This window comes from Centrocercus urophasianus, unplaced genomic scaffold, assembly GCF_019232065.1.
Source record: "Centrocercus urophasianus isolate 14NV4802_14NV808 unplaced genomic scaffold, USGS_Curo_1.0 seq_12, whole genome shotgun sequence".
NCBI lineage: Eukaryota > Metazoa > Chordata > Aves > Galliformes > Phasianidae > Centrocercus > Centrocercus urophasianus.
The window spans coordinates 12826629-12845742 of record NW_024884364.1 but is presented as its reverse complement, the minus strand read 5'-3'; the positions used below and the strand labels follow the sequence as shown (position 1 = coordinate 12845742).

Genomic DNA, 19114 nt, shown 5'->3' with positions numbered 1-19114 from the left:
GCTGAAAAAGGAGTGAACAACAATAGGCTATATTTTTTTCCAAGTATGAATTCATAAGAAAATTCCCTGATGCGATATTTAGTTGATGAATAATTCCTCCGGGTCACAAAATAATGAAATGATGAATGGTGCTTTCAGACTTCAGTCGCCAAAACAAAGTTCCCTTTCACTGCATGGATTTAGTTCCATGTCTCTGCCAGTAGTGGTTTTGATAGAAAAATATTCTTCCTGCTTCAGCCATGACTTGCCAAATGTGTGAGGGCAGCATTTCAGCTACATTTCAAAGTCACATCCTCAGTTCTTATGTGTTACTGCTCTGGTGGAGTCAGGAACCAGCACCCAGAGAGAAAAAGCACCAGTGCAGGCAGATTCCTGCAGCAACCCACCATGCCAAAGCATAAACATGGGCAAGCTGCACAACCTTAGAATTCTTTTTTATATACAGATACAATAAGTTCGAAAAGCATAGCTTCATATCTTATTCAAGGATTGTATCTAGACATAAGTGTACATTATACTATGGTGATAGTGGAACATGTTGTGCTCATTCATCATGCTTTGCACTACGTCACCAAACACTTGTCAGGGCTCTTGTAGTTTAAAAGTTGAACAACAACTATTTTCCCTTTCTCCCCACCCCTGATATGGTGAGGCATTGGCATAGGCTGCCCAAGGAGGTAGGGAGTCCTTGGAGGTGTTCAAGAACCATGTAGATGTGGCACTGAGGGACATGGTTAGTGGGCATACAGTGGTGATTGGTCAACAGTTGCACTAGATGATCTTAGTGGTCTTTTCCAACCTTAATGATACTATGATTTTTATATTCCAATGAACTAGCAGTACGCCAATATGCCATAGGATTTTCTCTAGTTTGACTTGACTATATTTTCCAGGTGAATAAAAAATCCTATTGCACCCTTCCCTAAAAATCAAAGTCCCAGAGAACAAGTCAACCCTATTCACATGGTCCAATTCACAAAAAGCAGAGGAAAACAAAACAAAATAGTAACACACACAAAAAAACCCCAAACCTCCGTGGGAAACATAATACAAGACAAAGTTCTACAGGGATTATGTGCTTCAGGCTAAGTTACAGCCTATGCTGTCAGCAAAGCTATGTTAGAATTGTCCTTATTTTCATTTCCCCAAGGTCAGTCATCTCCTCTGTAACCAAATCCATTGTGAGGCCCAGCAGTAAGGGGGAATTTTGGTCAATGTATGGATGCAGGCTGTAACCATACTTCTACCTAGGCTTTGGGGAATTTCGGTGGTGGTAAAACTAACCTGGGACATTCCTGTACTCTATGTTTTCACTTACTTTCAAAGCTAATATGCTCCACATTGCTTGCATCGAGCAGAAATATAGAGCAGTTCATTCTGCTTGAAGTTCTGACGAGCTTTATTTTTGTTTCTCTAAACCAATGGAAATTTGCTGCATTTCATACTCTACATGCTGTTTATTAAAAGAAATACTAAAGATATGAATAAACCCGCCAGAAGTAATGAAGTTTTACTACCAAATTGTTCACAGAGATAACTTGACAAACGACATAAGCACAAGGTAATCATAAAGAAAGCTCAGAACAACAGTTAGGATATTATTCACCCACAGTAAAACCCTCATCCCCCCAGTCACATGCTTGTTTGTTCTCACAAAGGTGGTTTCTATCTATTTTATACTCCTTTCCACATCTGACAGCCGGTTCATTGCCGGATGCCTGCATTTAGCTCTTTGCTACATGAAGCCAAACACAATAGCAGTAGTATACAGTATTTTATGGTGCTGTATTTCAGCTGATGGATTTGTATATTATGAAGGCAAATATGTGTACTGATTTTAAATGTTCTACCTTTGGACATCATTTTGCTGTTCTCATCCCAATGCTGTAAAAAACAAATAGATGAATAACATGCTTTTTTTTGCACAGTATCATGCTTCCATGTCCTCCCTTTTCATTCAGCCTCTAGTTCTGTTGCACCAGTAGGCAGAAACATACAATTCATAAATACAAGCCCTACACAATTCAACATTCAGCTAAAGAGCAGAAGTCAGAAACACACATAAGCAGGCCTTTTCTTTACTTCAAACTCTGTTTTTTCCCATTCTAGATCAACTTGTAAAATACAAAAACATATTTCTACAATCTCCATAGGCTTAATAAGGGTTTCTTGTTAGCTTTGTGCCTTTTCATCATCCTTCTGAAATTTTTTTTTCATTCCCATGTCCATTTCTGCAACAGACCTTTCCCTTTATTAAAAATAATAATAATAATTTTTTAAAAGCCCAGTAGTCCAAATATTTGTAGTATCCTCTCTTAAAAACAATCTTGACAATTCTTAGAAAAAAACACCTGAAGGCCAAGTGTGGACCCTATTGAGCAAAGAGATCTGACACGACACAGCTAAGAACCCTGGAGCAGTGCTCCTTTGCCTGCAACCCATTGGATTCAAAATACTCCTGGGGAAGGACTGCTTCACTCCCTTGCCCCTTCCCATACAGGTGTGGAGGAAACTTAAATTGCAGCTGTGGGGAAGTTTGAAAAAAATCAGGTTTCCTCCTTTGACAGTTACGGGGTTCAAGAGAAAAATTCCCAATTGCAAGAGCTGCTGGTCTGTAACTGGTTCCCCTTTCCTTGCAATCATCAGATCAGCTATTACTAAGCATTAGGGATTCTATAAAAGCTTTTTATGACAAGAAGTGGGTTTGTTCATTCTCAGCTCACCCACTCTCTTTCATTTCACTTGACTCAGCTTTTCGGCCTCCACACAACCTGCTTCATCCGGGAAGTACACATGAAGTAGATGCGCAAGGGAAAACCAGATAGAATACACTTGCTGCATGGAGCCAAGAGGACAGGAGTAAAGGGAGGACTGCTCTGCCTAATACCTTCCGAACACTCCTTAAATTCCCCCACCTCTTCCCCCCAGGCAGGTGTGATTATGTGGAAACAGGAGGCAACTATGTTAGGTTAAGGAAATGGCCGTGGAAACCGTTGAAGGAGAAGTAAACTTCTCATTGCCTTTAAATAACTTTCTAGGAAAGGGTGGTAACTTCCTTGTATCTGATGGCTTGGAGCCTGCCGCCAGGGTTACAAGTCTGATCCAGCTGCAGACATGCTCCATCTCCCATGTCTGCTGGGGAGAAGGTTCCTGGCAGCTCTCAGTAATGTCAGCAGTTCCACACACTTGCTGCTTCCCTCTACCCAGAGCAGCACCTCCTAAATCACTGTTCCACAAAATACCACACTGCCTCAGAAAACCCTCACTCCGCTTGGACCTGGGATGTTGAAATATGGGAAAAGAATAAATACAGCATAGAAAATGCCAACCACAAGTAGCATTACAGACCCACGCAGCCAACAGTCTTAGAGTCTTAAATAAATAATTCACAGCTTTTCTTCTACAAAACGGAATGAAGTTGTTTAAGAAAATAAATATGTATTATGGAATGTTCTTTTTTTCCCCCTCTATTTCCTTTGGTGTGATATCACAGCAGGTCTGCATGACAGTCCAAGATGTCCACATGTAGGGCATGCAGGAGCTCATGTGTTGGGCACTGCAGCGGTAGCCTGCTTGCCAGTAAGCATGTACTGTCCACATGCTCTCTCCTTGGCACATACAGCAAGGACCTAGCAGAAGAGATGTTTTATTTCACTTTTTGAAAAATATATGTATGCTTTAAGTGCAGAGGTTCAGACTCAGGCTGCCTGCATTACCAAATGGGGCTTTGTGTCTGTCGGTGCTCAAGCACGGTAGACAGAGCCTTTCCCCTAGCAACTCCCTTAGTAGACCTCAGCTTGGATTTAGAAAAATAGCATCAGTGGAAGAAATGCATTGTACTTCCTGCCTGCCACTGCCTTATTTTTTCTCCTCAACATTAACTGAAGGCAAAGGTGCATGCCTCAGGCATATTCTGCAGAGAGGAGGAGGTGCCTTCAGAACAAAACAGGACTTAGTCATGTGGCAGCATCCAACTGGGTCTGCTCGTGTGTTAAATTTGCATCCTTCACAGAACCCAGTAGGCTCACATGTGGCTGCATTTCCCGTCCTGAGCAAGGCACTGTGGCATGCTCCTCTTCAAGAGCCCCCCTCCTGTTCAAGACACATCCTTGAAAGCATGGCCTAGCCAAGCAGAAGAGTGGTATAAGGGTATGGTTCCCTTCTGAATTTTGCTGTTCCTCGGCGAGGGAACACAGACCTACCCAGCAAGGCCAGGCTGTGTTTCTCTCTGGATCATGAAGGTGTCTCAGGCAGCAGCAAAGGAGCAACACGAAGAGGAGAAGGAACATCAGAGGGACCAGCACCCCCACAGCAATGGCCACGGTTGGTACACTGATACTGTCCTGACCTGTGGGAAAAGTAGCAGGTGTTCAGGTAGGCTTGTGCATGAAGAAAGAACACCCAAACCCATTTTGGACATCCCTTGACTGATCCTCCGGGTCAGAGGAGGAAAAGAGACACATGCAAGCATACAGACAAGCAGTACAACTAGCAGACCTGTGTTTGGGGTCTGGTGACCCAGAGACAAACCACAGCATCTCAAATGGATGGCAGATGTCCGCATCATTGCCCAGGATGTCTGGCTGTTCCCTAGCAATTTCTCCTGTCCCTCCCCATCCCAGCTGCTCTTCATGGTGCCTTTCCCACCTGCCCTCCAGCCCTTAGAGGCTGATAATACCCCAGGAGATGTTTCCATGTCTTCTTTTCCAGGGAATGAGTCAGGTTGCATACTGACCTTGTGTTAGATTGTCCATGGGCAGGGACAGGGTCACATTTAGAGATGGGTGCTGGACCACACAGGCAATGGGGTACTCCTTGAGGATTTTGGAGTGGGCATGGGTGAAGTTGCTGATGACAGTGATGGTTTGGTTACTGAGCTTGATGTGGTACTCCTTTGGTTTCTGCAGCAGAGTGCTGGGAAGTTGCCAGGTGATTTTTGGAGCTGGCTTCCCTGTTGCTGAGCAGCTCATCCCCACCACTACCTCAGAGACTTCAGCTTTGTCAGGACTGGGTATAAGTTTGGCTTCCACTTTAGGGTCTGAGATGGCTGTAAAACACAAAGTAGAAAAATCTGCTTCTTTCTGCTTACATTTGAGCTAAGAACACTTGTATTTACTGTTATCTTAGAATCACAGAATACCCCAAGCTGGAAGGGACTTACAGCTCCATGCCGTTCCCTCAAGCCCTGTCGCTGTCACGCAGAGCAGAGCTCAGCGCTGCCCCTCCGTTCCCTACGAGGAGCTGCAGCCGCCATCAGGCCTCCCTTCAGCTCCTCTGCTCTGTGCCGAACAAACCCAGGGACCTCAGCCAGTCCTCACATACAGTGCCCTCTAGATCCTTCACCATCTTTATAGCTCTCCTGAGGATCCTCTCTAATAGTTTTATGCTATTTTTTTATATCGTGGTGCCTGAAACTGCACACAGTTCTTTACAAAAATAAAGAGCATGGCAAAATCAGAGGACAAGAGGGTAGAAATGCACAACTTTCAAATTCACTACTAAAAGCAGCCCTACAGCATCTCAGCTGATTAATGGTAATGAGGGACAAGTGAAAACAACAGATAGTGAAACTGTGAAACCATGTCCTCCTCTCTTCAAAAGAGTTGAACTGCTTCAGTGAGTCAAAGCACTTGCTCTTATCCCTTAAGCTCATCTGCAAGATTTGTTTTATTGCTTTTCAAGACATGCAAACTTGAGCACTTAGGGACTAAATGCATCTATTTATGCAAGACAGTAACTGAACGTGTATAAAGTGACACCACAGCATTTCAGCTGTGAAGGCTTTGTGTTTATACATTCTTTCTTTCCCCTAATGTCAAATTTTGGGGTGTCATGGTAACCTCCAAAAGTTTTGTTAAAGATCAGTTTTCCAAATTCCTCCACACACTACAAGATTTGTAGCTGCAGCCTTATTTAGTCTTAGCAGATGCAGTGAACCTCTCACCACTCACACATAGTCACGTGAAACCTGCTTGATAATTCCTATTTATATTTGCAGTATTTTCAGGAAATAAAGAAATGGGAGAAGTGCAAGAAGCTTTCTTCAACCTGGACAGAACTCCAGGGAAGATCTGAACACCTGAGGACACACGTCCCTGGACAAGATGATCTGTTTTCAAGAAAGCAGGAGAAAACACAGAGATGATGAGCTCTGCTCCATTGTACGAGGTCGGAAAACCAAGGTGTTTGGTCCTGGAGGGAAATCTGGAGTTTAACACTGCAAACTCATTAGCAGGAAACAGGATGTTTGTCAGAGTACCCAAACCTTGCATTGTTTCCAGAACGGCCAAACTGAAATTTTTGTGTTAAAAATTAAACAAGCGGCTGGATTTTCATGAGAACTCAATATCTGCTATTCACTGCTACCACAAGTGGATGCACTTTGTACCTGTGAAAATCAATCAAATCATAAAATCATAGAATAATCTGGGTTGCATAGGACCTCTGAAAGTCCCCTAGTCCAAGCTCCTCCTCAAACCAATCAATTTAACTCAGACTGTCATGCCAAGACTTATAAAGGCATATAACTCCATTTGGGAGTGAGATCTCCCAGTACACAAGTTTCCAGATAACAGTTCATCAGCCTGACCTCTACATCAGTGCATGTACTGGTAGTACCAGGGTCCAAATCATATTCTTCTTCCAAGTGTCTGCTTCTGATAATGTTGCCCTTTAAAATAATCTAAATGCAATGGCATTTCTGGTTTTGTTCAAGTTTGAGTTAATATGAATGTCTTCTGATTTAAAAAGCATCTATTAATAGATGAGAAATAATAGTATTATTTAGTAGTGCTATATGCATATATTACTATTTTACATAGCAAAAAAAAAACGAGAACAATACTTACGCTGAAATTGATTTTTGCCAAAACTTCAGCAAACAAATAACTATTTTTTAGTAGTGCTGGGCTTAAACTGAAAATTTTGTTTAATCTTCCTAAGAAAAATGTTTTATGTTTCATTTTGGGCTGTAGAAGAAGGTGTCTCTATGAATGATATATAAAGAACACAAAATGGTTCTGTTAAAGGGGGGAAACAGCACATGCCATCTGCATAGCAGCACCTATGCCCCTGGTAAAATCCTATATGCACCTCATGAAACTGGATCTTCCAAGCCATAACAGCCACTAAGTCATTTTACATCATCATTTTTGCTTTCCTATGGCTTTGCCTCACTATTTACTATGGTTGTGCTGCTTAGAAGAGTAAAGTAGATATTTCTCAATGTTTGCATCACCCACAGGTAGAAACTCAGACCCTAGAAACAGAGCTGGTGAAACCCCATTTGTGTTGCTCTGAGCTAAAAAAATAAAAAATAAAAAAAAAAAGGCTTAGGGGGATTTCAGTTGGAACTTCTCAAAATCTCCCATCTTTGAAATGACAAGTGTCGTAAACACTTTATGTTTTGATTAATAAATGGTTTCTGAACTTCTTCTTTCGCTCACGGGATGTATAAAAAAAATAGCACATCCACCCACAGTGCTAACTTCAAACATCAGGTTACAAACAACAGGTCTAAAAGCAGTAAAGGAAAACTGCCACAGACTTTTCCCTTGAGTTTTACTGGAGAGCCTGTTTTAAAAAGCATAGAAGGCAGATTGGTGCCACTGCTCCAGTCTAGCAATCTCAAATCTTAACCAATTACAAAAGATTAAGGTGAATCTTGGCTTATAAAGGCACACAGAGGAGAAGAGAAAAAATTCTCAGCATCACATTTGGCAGACATACATATATATGCCAAATCCATTCTCCTCACTAGACAGTTCTCTGCCTTCCCACACTGGAATCCAGGGAATTATTTGTAGGCAAGAAAAACACTGGACAGTTGCTCTTTGCCTTACTATATGCCTGTAGTAAATATACAGTCAAAACATGTGAGCACTTTCTCTTGCACATGCTGTTTGTTAGCATGTGCACTGAGTTGGTGTTTGATGCACATGTTTAGAGTATCTGCTGGTTTTCTACTTCATCAAAATATTTATTTCATGTGAAAAACTACTTACAAGCCATGTTATACCTGACTTCATAGGCCCTTCAGAGCAGCAATGTAAACATTCTCAGGCTTGAGCTGTGAAGGTGCTCCTAACTATTGGAAAAGGTAGCTTTCTAGTGAATGTGTGCCAGCTTTGGCTGCAATTGGGCTTCTGTTATTTAAGGGCAACTGCTAGATCATGATGTGCTTTTAATATTTCAAGGCTGAACTTTGGTCTCAAATTAACGGCTGAACATTTTTAGGAATTAGTGTGTCTCATGTGCCTTTTCCAGCCGTGTGGATGCTCGTCAGCAACACAGGCTTAGCTGCCTGATCTAAGTCAACACTGTCATGGCTTTCTCCATGGTGCTGGAGACTTCCATGTGGATGGGGCTATCTACTTGCAGGCAGAAGGCGTCTGTAGGTCTCTGATCCAGCAAAACCTTGCCTCGACTCAAGTGACACACGCCCCTCTCTCCATACTTCAAACTCTACCCCTTTTTGGGTTTCATTTTCATCATCTTTTGAAACAAAAGTCAGCAAAACATTTCTAGTGGAAAATGGAGGTGAAAAAAGAATGGCACTAAAGAAACCTGCAAAGCAGGTTGAAAATACTCTGTGCCAAGACGTCATTTGTTATGGGGTAGAAGACTACTGCTGCTACTTCACACTGTTGTTTTCAGCTAAATAGATCTGGGATTTCTGTCTCTCATACCTATTTCATTTTTCCCAGCATCATTTCTGGTCCTTACCAAGGTTTCACTTCTGCACACTATGCAGCACTGTGTCCATTCTGGAAGAGCCTCTTCTGATGGAGGCTGTTGCAACTGGGTAATAACCAGCCTGTAAACTCCCTGGCTGTCCCTGTCAGATGGCAGACACGTGAAAGCTGATCATTTGCTTGAGATGCTGCCATTAGTCAGCTTGCTTGCCTTGCCCAGAATCCCCTTACCCCCAGATATTTCTGCCATCTTCTCCCTCCCAGTCTGCAGAAGGGCTTGGCTGGAAAATCAAGGAAATTAAGAGCATCTCAAATGTGTTACTGCCGTTAAGCTACAATGAACATTTCCTGCAAGCACTTAGTTGGTTATGTGCTCACTCTAGCACTGGGGCAGCACGCTGCCAGCTGCCAGGGAAGTGAAACCCCCAGCTGATGTGTCTTTGAGAGAAGCAGGTACAGCAGTTGACAAGAGTACATCAGAAAACACACACACACACACACACACACACACACACACACAAAAAAAAAAAAAAAAAAAAAAAAACACACCAAAAAACCCCCCAGCTTTTGTTGCTTTTGCTTTCATGCTTTGAGCTCTGCTAAGAGGTGGATCATAGCCACAAAACTGGTGATTTTGGGAAACATTTCCCACACTTGGATAAAAAACAGGCAGAATAAATCAAAGCCCATTTAACTCCATGTTTAGATTCTCATAGTAAGCAAGAATGAAATCTCTCAGCTAGGCTCTTCCATATATTCCTGTAATGCATGATTCAGCATTTACCCCCTGCATGACTGCGCATCAAGTGATCTGCTCTAGGAGCTTTATCAGAAGAGAGGAAAAAAGGACTTCTGCTTCAGATCTGTTTTTCCCACATGTTTCCCCTTCTCTTTCCCCTGTTGCTTATGTCATCATTCCTCATAAGCCAAGGTTGTCTGTTCCTTCCCTCAGCACAGGGCTCCTTGCATGTGAGGATGCTTGTGGCTATGTGCTTTGACTCTCTCCTTGAAACAAACTGATGCTGACCTGTACAAAATACAGGTCAAAAAGTCAGTGGGACATGTGGGGACAGCTGCCAATGTAGTGTTGGGCCAGAGGAACTCTAGGGAAGCAGTAGGTCACCCGTCAGCTACTGTTGACTTAAAAGGGAAGAAAATTGGAGAAGTGTTCAACAGTGCCTTCTCATCAGAAGTAAAAATGACAAGAAAGGCAGAGCCAGGGAAACAGAGCCACCTTTCCCACAGAGATTTAGCAATGAGCACTGACCAGGGAAGATTTTTCCCCAGAGAGAATGGCTTGATCCTCAGAAAGATGTCATACCCTTTCTGCAATTAGAGAGTGTCTTACCGTAAACCTTGAGGCACATCCTGCCAGTGACAGCTCCCGAGGGAAAGGTGTTGAAGATGCACTTGTAGCATCCTTCATCTTGCAGGGTGACTCGGTGAAGGGAGATGGCCGAGGCTTGCAGGCTGCTGTGGGCAAAGCTCACATGGCCTTCGTAGTCCTTTGCTATCTTTTGGCCATTCATTGTACTGTAAGTTGCTATGTTGTCTTCAGCCCCATCCATCTCCTTCTGCCAGGTCACTTGTATTACGTCTTCGTTCATGACTGACTGGCATGAGAAAGTAATATTTCCGCCTGCCTGGACCGACTGCACCTTTTTGTGCATCACCTGCACAGAGCCTGGTGAAGAAGCAGGGTCAACATTTAGCATCTTTCACTGTCCCACTGGAACCCACCCCACCACATGTTTTGCACCTGCAGCCATCACACTTGGAGGGCTTCCCAGACCCTGCTGCCAGAGGAAAAGCAAAAACACAACCTAAAGGAGTTTGTTTTCAGTCAACCATGGGAGTTTGGCTGAAGGTGGCACCTCTCACACCACTTCCTTTGAAACACTTCAGCAGCTCTGTACCTGTGCTGTGATTTGGGATCTCCATGGGGAAGGGAAAAATAATCACTCCTTTTCCAATTCACTGCCACATAGGGAAAAAAGTACAAAGAGACAGCCAAGTGCCTGAATGCTCCGAGGTTTAACAGCCCAGACCCAAAGCTCTTTGGTTCATAGGATGATAGCTCTTAAATTTTATCTGCACACATCTCTCTGTGGTGTGTGGGAAGGGAGATAGCATCAGAAATGGTTACAGCACTGAAAATGTATTCAGTTTGCAGGAACCTGAAGTATTGTTTTTAAAGAGGAGTGAGGCTGTCTGCAGTGCCTTGAGTCCACCTCGATCATATCTAAACCTCCTGGCGTGGCTTATCCAGGCGGAGATTTGCAGAACAGCCAGTAGCCAGCCATGAAGCCAGCAGGTATTTTGCAGTTCAGCCCTCAGCAGAGCAGAATAGGGCAGAATACAAGCCATGGCCATGGAAAGCTGTTTGGGGACAAATTCAGGCTTTGTTAACTATGAAAACAAATGTAACATGCCCACAGTTCTAATGGTCTGACTGTCTAAAAGTATCATGTCCATCCTTACAGATAATTCTGTCCTAGCTAAAGAAAATCAGTGCCATACCCTGGCTCAAGTCTCATCTAAATCAGGAGTCGAAATCCAGTTTTAGTCCTGTGGGTCACTGGTTTATGATGCAGAATTTGTAAATAAAGCCAATCATTTGCCTTCAGCTTCCAAACACACTGACAACAAATCAATGAACAGATGCTGCCTTTGTCCCCTGAAGCCTTCTGCGCCATCATAGTGATTAAAAAGGGAAGAGAGCAGGAGATTACCTGAGGCGAGGGCCCAAAGGCTGGACAGGAGCAGGCAAGTGGCCATCATCCCAGCTGCGTCCCCAGTACCAACGAGCAACTGACTGATCCATTGCACCACTGCTTCCCCTTTTTTATATGCCTCGCTCTCTCTGGGGACATTCCCGTCTTCAAATACGGTAACAAGTGCCTCATAAACTCTTCCTGGTCCACGTGCACTCAGCTGAATAACAAAAATTCTGACAAGTGTCAGAGCTGGAAACCTAGGTTTCCCAGTCAGACCACCAGAGAGACAGGGTTTACAAGGCTGGGTTTTTCAGAAGCATCTTTCTTATGAGGTTTTGTCAAGGGCTTAAACTAAAGCCCAGATCTCTACCCTGGCTATGTGTCTGGGTGACAGCTGGGTGGTCCTGGAGCCAGCACCAAGTGCAGAGTAGGAGGAATGGCCACTCCAGGAGGAATAGCAGCCTGGGGTCTGCATGCACACTGGAGCACCAGGAGCTGCTAGTGCCTCAAGGCCTCTGGGCACAGTTTGAGGTGGCTCACCAGGCTGCTCTGAGTCACTGTTTTTATGCCATTTTTGCTTTGTCATGTCTACCTCTATGCTTCTCTTTTTCTGACAGCAGGGATCACGTTGCCAAAACCAATACAAATCTTGTCCCATGGGTCACTTCTGCACCCTTCATCAACTCAGTCAGCAAGACCTCATTTGCTAATCAAACTGTTACTGGCATGCTCAGTCTCATGTTTCTGTTCTCTGATTAGGTGGCTTATGTTTTTGCAAATGATGATGACACTGACAATTCTGACAACTGTGACTGCATTAGAAATGTTTTTGTTTATCATTTATCTGAATTGCCACACAGGCTAACCTTCAATCATGTGAGTGGCTTGGGAAAAACCAACAGACCCAAGCCACAACACAACAAAAACTTCTTAAGCATGTTCACACACACAGTTCCTCCTTTCAAGTGGTAATTAATTACCTTAAAAAAAAAAAAACAATAGCTGGAGTTTTGGTTTCCTGTTATGCTTAAGAAACATTTTGGACACACTTTTGAGTAGGCACAGTGATTCACTCATCTCATTCGGCAAACTGGGACTGCCTCACACCACAGTATTCCCCTTTTGAGGTATATCACTGCGTTTTCCTTTCCTAGAGTTATTTCCATTGTCTTATGCTACCTTGGTATTTCTGGAAGAGCATTTTGACCTAATCAAACGAAGCAAGAACATGAAATCTGTGAAATATGTTTCCTGTGAGATTTTCCAGACCATTCTACAGCTATTGTACAGGAGATAGCTCCAATAAGATATGAAGCAAGACCCTGGACCAAGTCAGAGGGGTAAACTGACAGCTTTGAAATAGACACTTCCGATTTACAAGCAAATACCTAATTTCTAATCTTCACCCTCAGAACCTTCAAAACTGAAAAACACTGAAGATTTACTGGAACTATATCCTTTTGCATCAAAGTCTCCTGGCAGGATGACAGTGATTTCTACAGGGATGTGGAGATGCTCTCCAGGCTTTGCTGGTGTACTTACGTTAGCTCTATTATGATTTTGAAACAAAACATTGACAGAAGAACTTCAAGAAACTTGAAGATCCTTATGATGAAATCTTCACGGCTGAACCTCACCACTTAGTGATCACAAAAGGAACTGCACTTTGCATGAATGAACAGCGTGCCTAGTTTACATAACTTTCTATTCACAGGAATAGAATCACACTCCATTTTATTTTTTGTCAAAAACATTCTACTCTTTCTAAAGTCTTTTCAAACCACTTGAAGATTTGGGTGCTGCTAGAGCAAGCACCTTCTAATAAATAGCAACCCTACAGTCTTACCAACATCCTGAGAGAAGATAGAGATGGTCATTACAGGTGGCAAAATGGGTGGACTTCAAATTATTCACAGCACCCCCTCCCTGGTGACAAAGATCTAAATGCCTTGGCTGCTCCTTCAGCCTCTCCCTGGGCTCCTGGTCACAAGGACCCCATTCTAGCTCACACAATGCACACCTGAGTGCTACAGCATCTCTGGCTCCCTGCCTTCCTGCAGGGACCAGCAAACAGCGTTTGCTTCACCATTTTAAACACAGGGCAGGCAGAAACATGAGATCCCACTCTAACTCCATCATTTAGATCAGTTTATATTTTTAAGTGCACTTATTTCGACATTTCACAGAATCATAGGGGTTGAAGGAACCTCTGGAAATCATCCAGTTCAACCTTCCGTTATAGCAGTTCCCTACAACAGGTCACACAGAAAAGCATCCAGATGGGTTTTTAATATTTCCAGAGAAGACTCCACAATCTCTCTGGGCACCATGTGCCAATGCTCTGTCCCCCTCACAATACAGAATTTTTTTCTCATGTTCATATGGAACCTCCTGTGTTCCAGTTTGTGGCTGTTACCCTTTGTCCTGTCTCTGGGCACCACTGAAAGAGCCAGGCCCCATCCACTTCACTCCCACACTTTGTTTATAAGCGTTGATAAGATGCCCTCTCAGTCTTCTCCAGACCGAACAGTCCCAGGTCTGTCAGCCTTTCCTCGTAGAAGAGATACTCCAGACCCCCAACAGTCTTTATGTCCCTCCTCTGGATTCCCATTCTATTCTTTGCACAAACTTCAGGTGGATTACCCACTCCTTCCTTTCTCACCTGCTTATTTGCTTTCCAGTCAAATCCCATGCTCTCCCACTTCAGCTGCACAGCAGCTTCATTTCTCAGAACAGCATGTGACACCCGGACTTAAGGCATTTGCCAAAACACGGTGAAAATTTGGAAAGGATTAAGCAGATGATGTTTCTGCAAACCTTGACTGAAAAAGAGTATGATTTATATTTATCTCTTCTCTTCTGCTGCTCTAGAACAGTCTATTCAATTCATAGGAAGTCAAAAAAAGCATGTGCAGGAATTATTCACACATTGTCACAGCATTTCTACACAGCTCAAGTGACTAATCACGTTCATAAACCAGGGATTTGAACTTCTGTGAGATGCCACTGACCAGAGTTCCTTGTGCACAGTGATAGATTTTGTTCTCTCAATCAGCCTAAAACACTGCAAAGAGTCCAGACAAGGACAATGAGGACATGAAGACAATCAGAGGACTGGAGCACCTCCCCGGCAAAGGTAGGCTGAGGGATCTGGGCTTGTTCAGCCTGGAGAAGAGAAGGCTGTGAAGAGACCTCACTGCAGTATTCCAGTATTTAAAAGAAGATTATGAAAAGGAGAGAGATTGATCTGACATTATGAACTAGTGGAAGGTGCTTCTGGCCATGGCAAGGAGGATAGAAGTAGATGACATTTAAGGTACCGTCCAACATAAACTACTCTCTGATTCTATGACCACAAATAAAGATTTTTTAAACAAATTACCTTATACCTAATAACTTCTGCAGTTGTGTCTGAAACATGTGAATACTGCTTGCACAGCAAAGTCTATCTTGTATTTTCCAAAACTCATTTATGACAAGTTCCATATTAATCAATACAAAGCGAACAGTTAAAGCATAGGAGTATGTTTTCCCATAGGAATAAAGAGTGAAAAGGAGAAAGGGAGGGAAGGATATATTTCAAGACTGGAATAAGAAAGATATCCTTGACTAGAGTTCGTAATGTGTAAGCAAATATTCTTCATCCTCAACAATTTGTAGTGCTTCTTCTCGATGTTTAGCAGGTGGGGAAGAAAGACAGAATTGGTAAACATGGATCTAACGGTAGTGTTACAATTAGAATTTATTATGCAACACCCTTCCCTTCCCCCATGAGAAGGGGAAGAAGTAGGGGAAAAAAAGCCAACTTGATTCAGGTAAGAAAATTAACTTACTAAAAATAATGTGAGATAATACGGAATAATTTGAAATAGTAAATTAAAAAAAAAAAAAAAAACTCCTATGAAGAAGAGTAGAGGAAACTGAGTTTGCTTAGCTTGGAAAAGAGAAGCATCTGAGGAAACCTCATTGTGGCCTTCTAATATTTGAAAGGAGCATATAAACAGGAGGGGGAATGGCTGTGTAATGAGTAAATGAGAAATAAATTGAAGAAGTAAATGGAGTTTTAAAATATAAGGGTTCTCTTCTTAGAAATGTAGTTTGCTAAGGAAGCATACATATTTCAAGCAACTCATACTGGGTGGTTTATCTGCTCTCAAATAACTATAGTTATCTACCCAAGTCAGTATTGGTGACCTTGTGACTTCTCTAGGGCCAATTCATAAGACTTGGCTTTGGTTTCTAGGATGGTTCAGATCATGGGGATCCACAATGAGATGAGATTCTCTCTTGAGGTGCCTCTTCTCCCCCTTTTTCCCTGTGAAAAGCAACCATATTAACTATCTCATGCTAATTTTTGATGCTTGCCTTAGGGCAGATGACCCCAGTAGCCCAGCTACTCTCTACAGAGAGAATTTCCACAGCAGCCTATTGCTGGGGATACCAAAGATTTTACCCCAAAGCTAAGAAGTAGCACCACTAGAAGGTTATTTTGTCCATCAGCTGTTTGGAGAACATGTGTCCCTGTGGGCCTAGCTAAAAATCCCACCAACTTCTTGTTGTTAGGAACACTTCATGTTTGAATGCCTTCAAATGAAAAGATAAATTAGTGGTAGCACTTTTGAAGTGATATCATCTTCACCAGTCACAAAAATCCTGTTAGTTACCCACCAGAACTGTTTATATTTTTCTTCAAGTGCTGACAAATATATTTTCTAATTGAGATCAAAATGGCATTATTTTCCCTTGAGTGCACTACTGTTTTATTTATATTTATTTTTTTAAAAAAACCTCTGATATTTCAGGGGTTTATAAGTTTTGCTTTGTTTGTTTCTTTCTTAGCAAAGGTTTATTTTAATCAAATGTGAGTATTAACAATTTGTTAGCTATGATCAAAAATAAACTTTTAGATCTGGAGAGCAAACACACTGCAAAGCTCTCACAGTTTAATCCTGGATTATGCAAACGCTCAAATACAAGGAAGCTCATATAAGTGTGAGGAGGCATGGCCCTGGGAGGGCTTGGGGTACCACTCACTCAGCTCCATTCTCAGACATCTGCAAATCTGGATCTGTGCTTAGGTGAGGTCTGCCCAACTGTTTGTAGACCAAAAGCCAAGGAAATCAAACGTACAAAGAGCCCCTGGGAGCAGAGCTGGGATTTTGTGGCAGATGATTCACATGGACCAGGGAGCTCTGCCACAGGTGTTTGCAGTGCTGACCCACCACCTCAGTTTATGCAGCAGATCTATGCCCTCACTTACCCCCATGGCTCCCAGCGGCTTGTATCCAAAAATAGGCAACCTGGCTCCAGTTGTCCCCTGTCCCTGTCACATCACCAGTTTCTCCCAGCCCTAGCTTCAGCCCCTCCATTCTGCGCTATATGAACAGGTACATTAAAGAGATCTGATTTTCAGAAAGTGCTAGCACTTACAAAGCATTTCAAATAGAGCATTCAAACACAAGAGCAAATAAAGTCTTTGGGTTTGGAAAAGCTTGGCTAGTGTTTGAAAACGGATGTTTTCAGTTCTCAGATCTACTGAAACACCTGAAAACAGTAAAACAGTATGACTATCCATGGATCCACAGACCTTCTGTGGGCTCAGATGTTTCCTCAGCTTATTTTTAAAACATGTTGGAATTTTTCTTGTCCTAACTTTTTAAAAGCTTATTAAGCTTTAAGAGCTTAGAGAAACCAGTTCTGAAATGTTTAGTTGTAGTTTCCTCTTAAATGAGCATAACTGTTCGCAGTTGCCAACAGCAATAAAGGCAAGGAAGCAAAGTGTCATTTTCCATAACTGAATTATGAATTAAAAAACAAACTTTCAGTGATCCAGACCATAAAAATACAAGACAAGAGACTGCCACTGACAAAAATTAGTCTGTTAAATTGAGATGCTACTAGGTGTCATTGTGACTCTGGGTAGCACATCTGCCTTACAGCCAACTACTTGAGGGTTCATGTCTCATGCTGGGACCTTGGCTCCCATTCAGAATATTGCAGAAATAAGCAGCGTGTGGCACTTTCAGAGGTGCCATCCTTCAGAGGAAATGTTAAATATACTCTCATTCTGCCAGCTCTCCAGTTGGAAATTAAAGGTCCCCTGAGTACCCTTTCAATAGAGTGAGTAATAATCTTGGAGTCCTAGCCAAGATTCCATCTCCCAATAAAAAGAATTTGTAATGGTTGGGACATATTTCACAAAACAGCAGAGGTCACATAAATCAATGGAAAAGATTCATTAAAAATGTTGTTCCTCCATATGTATTTTTAACATAGAAAGTCACTTATTTGATTAAGTTTCAACAAAGTTTTTAAGCATAAATGACCCATACAGGAATATTCAAAAATAGATATCTTCCATTACATATTGTTAGGAAACAGCTAATCCCCATGGACATCTTTGAAAAATTCAGCCTAGGTTTACGAAAAGTCCATGAAAAATGTCTAATAGCAGAGTACCACAGCAGCACTTGTGGATTATTAAGATTGAAGATGCTGATGAGCGTGCTGCTGCACTCTCAACATACCAAGAAATGATACATTTCCAAGTGTACTTTTGCACTGGAGACCGTTAACCTGTCAAGATGGCATTCATACGCCTTTACATCTCCCCCTGAGAAATCTTCCACACAGCAGGAATCACAGTGAAATTATTTAATGGCATTACGTGAATATTCTGCCAGCACTGTATACAAGTCTGGAAGAGATTTTTAGCATCCCTTGTGTGGTTTGACTGATGCAGGACAGGCTTTCAACTAAATTCTCTATCCCCCTCAGCCCTGAAAAGATAACCTGACATGCAGCATTTCAGTGTGCCAAGACTCTGTAAAGTGTTTGGGGACAGCTAGAAGAACAAAACAGGCTGCAATGGTGAGCTGGACCTGGCTCTGTGGACTTAATCAATAATATATTCCATTGTTTTTTCTTTGGAAACACAGAATATAGAGCAAGGCCCTGAATACCTATGTACATTATGGAGAAACTGTTGATTGCCTATAGTATCAGTTACCTGATTTTGTTGTAGTTTTCGTGGCATCTTTTTTTCCTTTGATCAAGCAGCAGAACGACCTTCCCAATGGTGCCTGGACTCAGCAGCAGTTCCAGATAGTGCTGGGCAGGTGTGTGCCGAAGGTTTCCCATCACTGGACGCCTTCTCATGAATATTTTTTGTTGCAGCTCTACAGGAAGGATTGTTGTTTCTGACTCTTGTGTTTCCTCTCTCACTCTTTGCTCGGTAACCTCTCATGAAAATGAACGGTAGGAGCAGAAAATGTCTTTTCTCTCCCTTATACCTTTCTCATTTTGGTTCTGATGTTCATTTCTCATACTTCCAGTCTCAAGTGCTCTTCTGAACTCCTTGTGTTGGCAACCTCCTTTCTCAATTTAATCTGGACAAAACATTAAATTGATTTTAAGTCATAAAGCTTGATTTGCTGTGTGTTCTTGACAAATGTGAATAAGCTCCCTGGCTCCCTTTAATCAGCTATCATAATCTTTTTTTTTTTTTTTTTTTTTTCCTTCAACTGCAGCAATTAGGGCACCAAAGTGAGTAGTCTGTTGTGTTCTTCTGAGTACAAAACTGTCCTCCTCTGACTTTCTCCATAATTTAATTATTAAAGCTTGATATTATTTTGGATTCCATGTAAGGTAACTCCATAAGAGCAATGATATCATTTAAAGGCAAAGTTGCTCTGCTGGAACAAG

At 42.2% G+C, this 19114-nt stretch overlaps 1 protein-coding gene across 2 annotated transcripts; it reads right to left on the bottom strand.

Annotated features, from left to right (window-relative positions):
• Positions 1-1399: 1399 nt before the first annotated feature.
• LOC122155883 (OX-2 membrane glycoprotein-like) lies at positions 1400-18540 on the bottom strand. 2 transcript variants are annotated; one of them, XM_042810209.1, is made up of 5 exons: positions 18420-18540; positions 10042-10377; positions 4736-5047; positions 4203-4348; positions 1400-3629 (listed from the first exon to the last, which is right to left on the bottom strand). In XM_042810209.1, exons 2-5 carry the CDS (start codon positions 10361-10363, stop codon positions 3543-3545), a joined length of 867 nt encoding a protein of 288 aa, XP_042666143.1. In that variant the 5' UTR covers positions 10364-10377; positions 18420-18540; the 3' UTR covers positions 1400-3542. The 2 variants fall into 2 exon arrangements, with proteins under 2 accessions (XP_042666143.1, XP_042666142.1); XM_042810208.1 differs by lacking the exon at positions 18420-18540 and adding an exon at positions 11426-11583.
• Positions 18541-19114: the final 574 nt, after the last annotated feature.

What these genes read in the sequence shown, in the direction of transcription:
- LOC122155883 (XM_042810208.1), bottom strand. Translation starts at nt 11,474, where the DNA reads ATGATGGCCACTTGCCTGCTCCTGTCCAGCCTTTGGGCCCTCGCCTCA. An exon ending in GATGTGCCTCAAGGTTTACG is followed by an intron (nt 5,048 to 10,041) that starts GTAAGACACTCT and finishes TGTGTTTTACAG; the next exon opens with CCATCTCAGACCCTAAAGTG. An exon ending in ACACAGCCTGGCCTTGCTGG is followed by an intron (nt 3,630 to 4,202) that starts GTAGGTCTGTGT and finishes CTCTTCTGCTAG; the next exon opens with GTCCTTGCTGTATGTGCCAA.